This window comes from Olea europaea, chromosome 10 (genome assembly GCF_002742605.1).
Source record: "Olea europaea var. sylvestris chromosome 10, O_europaea_v1, whole genome shotgun sequence".
NCBI lineage: Eukaryota > Viridiplantae > Streptophyta > Magnoliopsida > Lamiales > Oleaceae > Olea > Olea europaea.
The window spans coordinates 6,052,909-6,057,914 of record NC_036246.1 but is presented as its reverse complement, the minus strand read 5'-3'; the positions used below and the strand labels follow the sequence as shown (position 1 = coordinate 6,057,914).

General features: G+C 35.6%; 1 protein-coding gene across 11 annotated transcripts; it reads right to left on the bottom strand.

The window, feature by feature from the left end:
• Nucleotides 1-361: 361 nt before the first annotated feature.
• LOC111401005 (AP2-like ethylene-responsive transcription factor TOE3) lies at nucleotides 362-3,837 on the bottom strand. 11 transcript variants are annotated; one of them, XM_023028527.1, is made up of 11 exons: nucleotides 3,566-3,835; nucleotides 2,738-3,253; nucleotides 2,569-2,594; nucleotides 2,414-2,444; nucleotides 2,235-2,319; nucleotides 1,915-2,060; nucleotides 1,779-1,823; nucleotides 1,538-1,641; nucleotides 1,259-1,416; nucleotides 970-1,173; nucleotides 362-886 (listed from the first exon to the last, which is right to left on the bottom strand). In XM_023028527.1, exons 2-11 carry the CDS (start codon nucleotides 3,247-3,249, stop codon nucleotides 680-682), a joined length of 1,518 nt encoding a protein of 505 aa, XP_022884295.1. In that variant the 5' UTR covers nucleotides 3,250-3,253; nucleotides 3,566-3,835; the 3' UTR covers nucleotides 362-679. The 11 variants fall into 11 exon arrangements, with proteins under 11 accessions (XP_022884295.1, XP_022884287.1, XP_022884294.1 ...); XM_023028519.1 differs by having other exon boundaries at nucleotides 2,414-2,594; nucleotides 3,566-3,837; XM_023028526.1 differs by lacking the exon at nucleotides 3,566-3,835 and having other exon boundaries at nucleotides 2,738-3,526.
• Between the last annotated feature and the right edge of the window lie 1,169 nt (nucleotides 3,838-5,006).

Below are 5,006 nucleotides of genomic sequence, written 5' to 3'. Positions count from 1 at the left end.
TTACAGTAACTTCGAACTCACGTGGTAAGTAAATGGTGTTTAAGTGGTAAAAACCCACTAGTCAATTCTTCATATAATTCAATCCTACGGATGATGTCTCACAATGAAAGTACACCTCCCAGATCGCCCCGTTCATAATTTAAGATCACATCGAGAAGAAGAAGAGTCCATTATGTGCAAGCACATTGGACAAACTTAACTTTAAAATTTGTTTAAAAAGCACTGTGCCGAAATAGTTATACAACCATGAGTCGAGCATTATACAATTGTCACAGTATTCCAAGCTTTCTAGTCGATATGGTTCTAAAATGAAAATAGATAGTGACATCCCATCATAGAATTTGCAATAACAAAACACACATTAAAAATTTAAGGTCTAATAATACTATGATAAGAACTAATACCATATCTTGTACATTGGAATTTTTTCACAAAAGATCCAGAAAACTTGTATAGATATTACAATCATACTGTATCACCAGTTACTAATCAGCAATGCAGAAGATCCAACCCAAGATTTCTTTTTTCCCGTTAGTTTGGACAAATTACCAATCCCCCTTTTCAGATTCTAATCATAAATTTTTGTCCCTTATTAGGAATTTTACAGATTCAGAGAAAATGGAGATCTTTAATGACAGAATCCTAGACGACGACTAAGCGGAACACAAGATTAGGTCAGCTATGAGGGTCTCGTGAGTGGGCGGACAATACTTTTGTGCAGCCAATTTTGGGGTCTCAGTATTTGCTGTCCGAATCCTGATGATGCTGCAGCAGTAGCAAATAATTGAGGAGATTTTGTTTGCCATAGCTGATCATTTGTTGAGATAGAAATCACTTCTCCGTTGCCTCTAATTCCACCACCATTGCTGCAGCTCGGTAACTGATTCTGTCAATTGTCATGTTCAGTTCCAACACTCGTTAAGAATTTTGTATATACTCGTGTATGGTTATTGAACTTTAAGCACTTACTCGATAACTTTGTGAGCCTACCGGTGAAGAGAACATTAGCATTCTTGGCTCATTGCCTTCCATGAACTGTCTATATTGGTGCAATTCGTTAACCTTCAATGAACCGGGAGAGTGCAGGTGTGTTTGGCTTAGAAGCTGTAAAGTATCATTTTCATTATATCCATCCCTTCTGTCAATTTGACCAAGTCCATTCTGGAAATTAAGCTGTGATTCATAAAAGTCATCAAATAAAAAACACTGCAAATTTTGGATTTTGGCATCAAATCAAGGCACATTAATGTCTATATACCTCGGATCTTGATCCCTGGAGTCGCAAATCAAATTCAAACGGCATTGTCGAACAATGCTGATCATGATTTTCATCTTCCAATTCTCTGCTGCTACACTTTGAAGCTGCATTCCCCAAACTCAAGTCTAGATTATGATATTCTGCATTGTTAGAAGATTCTGTAGTACAACCCCCCAAAAAAAAAAAATAAAAAAAATTCAATAAATAAATGAATTTTCGTCTCTACATCAGTTGAACAAAGAATTTTAAGAACTATGCCGGAACAAACGTGACAAATACCATTAATTTTACCTGCACCTCTGAGTTCTTCATCATAAATGCTGGCATCAAAATTTGTAACAGCATCCTTTCCATTACACTTGATGGCAGCTTTATCATAAGCCCTATAATTCCCAGACATTGTAATTAAGCCCCGGAAAAGTATTATACTCATACTTAATTCTTTCTACAATACATTTCCTACAAACCCTGTTGGCAACCTAAGCAGAAATAAATACAGACAACTCCTCTACAAGCTGACCTGGCAGCCTCGACTTCAGTATCAAAAAGACCCAGATAAACATATCTGTTTCATAAAATAAAACATGAATTAGCACAAAACAAGGTAATTAGGACAGGGATTAGTCCACAAACATACTGTAACGTAGATGATTTACTTTTTGCCTAAGAACTGGCCCATTCTAGCTTCCCATCTACCACATTTATGCAAAGTAACACCTCTATACTTGGAGCTCCCTTTTGGAAAACCTGTACTTTGTCGTCGAAGTACATGCACAAATTCTTCCTTTGTTAAATTGCTCATCTGTAATAGTTATACATAGAATATCAAGTTTCTTTTCTTTCTTGTGTCCAAACACCTCATAATTCAAGAAATGCAACTTTTGAAACTAAGCAAAAAGCACTGTACAAGACAAGGTGAAATGAAACAAAACAAGACTCTCTCTCTACCCTTTTTCTCTCTCTTAAAATGATGTACCTGTTTTACGTCTTCGTAATCTTCTAGATTGAAGTTTATGTCTGCTTCCGTTCCCCGGAACTTAATGGCTGCCCTATCATATACGCTGTCAAAGATTCATTTCCGAACATTAGTTTCTTCGGATTACAGATGACAAATGTGGAATTGAAACAGAGAGTTAGAGAGGGTAAAAAATTCACCGAGCTGCCGCGTGTGCTGTATCAAATCCACCTATAATTTCCCAAAACAAAAGCCCATTTGACCAATCAGATGATAAAGCAAGAACTTCATAGTCAAGTTGAGAAAAGAATAATCTTGTTTGCCAAATAAGAAGAATAAAGAAGGAAATTCTAACCCAAATAAACTTGCTTTCCACAATCCCTGAATTGGATTTAAAAAAAAAAAAAAAGAAGAAAAAAATAGATGAATTGTAGTTGAATGAAACAATTTCGTTTGGAACAAAGTGAGAACTAGCATTAAAGGGAAAGCAAAGATGAAGTTTTTTTTTTATTGTAAGTGTATACCATATGTGTGACTCCCACCGGCCAGTCCTCCGATAAAAGGTAACCCCACGATATTGAGAGCTACGAGACCTAGGCCCTCGTCGGCTTTTCTTGAGAGGCTGTGCAACCTCCGCCGCCGACTTCCCAAATCCACGCCCGCCAGCGCCGTGGGGTTCAGACGTGGATAAATTAACTCCAAATCGTTGAGCTTGTGGGAATTCGAGTGGTCGGTCGCTTGATGTAGCCCCAGTTTCGGACTCGTCGACCGGAAAGAACTGCCGAGTAACCAGCCATTTACACTCCGACGAGCATGGATTCCTGTCATCATCGTTGTGAGCCACAGAAAACCCAAATATTTTGCTGCTCCTCTTCTTTCTACCTCTTTCTGCAACTTCATCTTCAGAAGCATCCTCGATAACCACCGCCGACGAGCTTGAATTAGACACAGAGTCGACTCCTTTAAGCTTGTCATCCGTATAACCATCCGTATCATCAGCCCTTGTTTGATCTGGTGAATCATTGAGATTCCACATTTCTCTACTGATGGAAAAGATAAAAAAAATAAATAAATAAATAACCCCAAAGTGGTAAAATGACAGAAAACCAAAAAGAGCTGGCAATTATAGATAGAGAGGAAGCGAATTGATGGGTTTTCAGAATCTGATCAATACTGTCTCATCTTAAGCCAAATTTTGGATGGCTACAAAAGCTCGTTTTTGAATTTGTAGGAGTAGAATATTGAGGGTGGGTAGGTATAGATTATAGATATATTCTTTTGGGCAACCTATATAAAATAATTCTCAAATGGAACTGTATGCTGTCTCTTGAAACAACATAAAAACCTGTTACCTTAAGAGTTGTTAAAAAAGTAAAAGGTTTGTTCCAGTTTCAACTATTCAACTAGATCTCATGTTCCCTTCCTTGGCTGCCCAATTACGGTGTAGACGAGGCCAGTTTTTTCAAGACGTGACAAAAACCAATCTCTCTCTCTAGAATTCAAGAACGCACTCCCTTTCTCTCTCTATATCTCCCTATGTACGAATTTCGTACATTATTTAGGTTGAGGTAGAGGTAAAACCACGAATTCTTGCAAGATGGCTTTTATAAATCTGTTTCTACGTCCATTAACCGTTCTCCTTTCTTGAAAATATGTGTTTGTATTTATCAGATGATATCCTGTTCACATAGTGAATATTATAACTCTTGTCTAACTCCTGTCGAGATCAAATCCATCATATACTACATTGTCCCCATTTTAATTGACTCTTTTTAAGTCCTCGTTAAATTACATTCTATTGTAAAAGCTAAGTTTATTAGGGTTTAGAGGTGAATGACAATTATATCTCTACAATTCTAAAAATTATTACTGTTGTATACCTAATTGTGTCATATAAATAAAAGACATTGATTCTTAATAAAATACACACAGGTCTATTGACTTCTCTTCGTTCTCTTCACTTTTCTTCTCTTTTCACAGTACATTTCACTTTTTTTTTCCTATTTTCATTTACACAGCCTTTCATAAAATAATATTACACATAAATAGAAAAATTTTCCTTTTTTTTCAATCACTCATTTTTAAAATACTATTTCACCCATTTTCATTTCATAAAAATGCGGGTTAGACGGGGGTTAGTTTCCCGTGTCTTTTAGCCGCCGTTTTGAGTTCCATTATTTCTCATTATATTAAATTAAATTTTTCTCTTTCCTACTTTTAATCACACAATTTTCAATAAAATAATATTACACGTAAATCAAAAAATTTTCAATTACTTATTTTTAAAAAAAATACTATTTATCTCATTATAATCTACAAATAATGGGGTTCAAACGCCCTTAATTGTATTCACGTGGTTGGTTGTTGGAATATTAAATTAAGCAAAATGGAAAATACAGATCCATCTCTTTCTTACGCAACTTTCCGACGTTAACCAAATCGAAAAGCAAGCCCCCAATTTCCCTTTCTCCCTCCTCAAATTTCTTCCTACTTTAGCCATTTCTAGCACCAACACTAGAAGCCCAACTGATTTACACAATTACCTATATTAGCTTTCTCTAGTCATCGACCATTCATTCATCCACTCCAATGTCAATTCATTCTCTCTCTCTCTCTCTCTCTCTCTCTCTCTCTATATATATATTTGGCTTCTTTTCATTACAATATTTAAGTCCCTTACTTATTTTTGTTTAGTATTTAAAAAGATAATTTTGAAATATTTATTAATATTATGTGTGTGCTTTAACAAATATATTTATCAACTTTCAAAATTGATCAAATACGTTTATATTA

Excerpts from the sequence above, each read along its gene's own strand:
- LOC111401005 (XM_023028519.1), bottom strand. The coding sequence starts at position 3,236 with ATGATTCACCAGATCAAACAAGGGCTGATGATACGGATGGTTATACGG. Across the intron at positions 2,595-2,737 it reads CGGTGGGAGTCACACATATG|GGATTGTGGAAAGCAAGTTT; the intron begins GTATACACTTAC and ends AATCCAATTCAG. Across the intron at positions 2,320-2,413 it reads ACAGCACACGCGGCAGCTCG|CGTATATGATAGGGCAGCCA; the intron begins GTGAATTTTTTA and ends AATCTTTGACAG.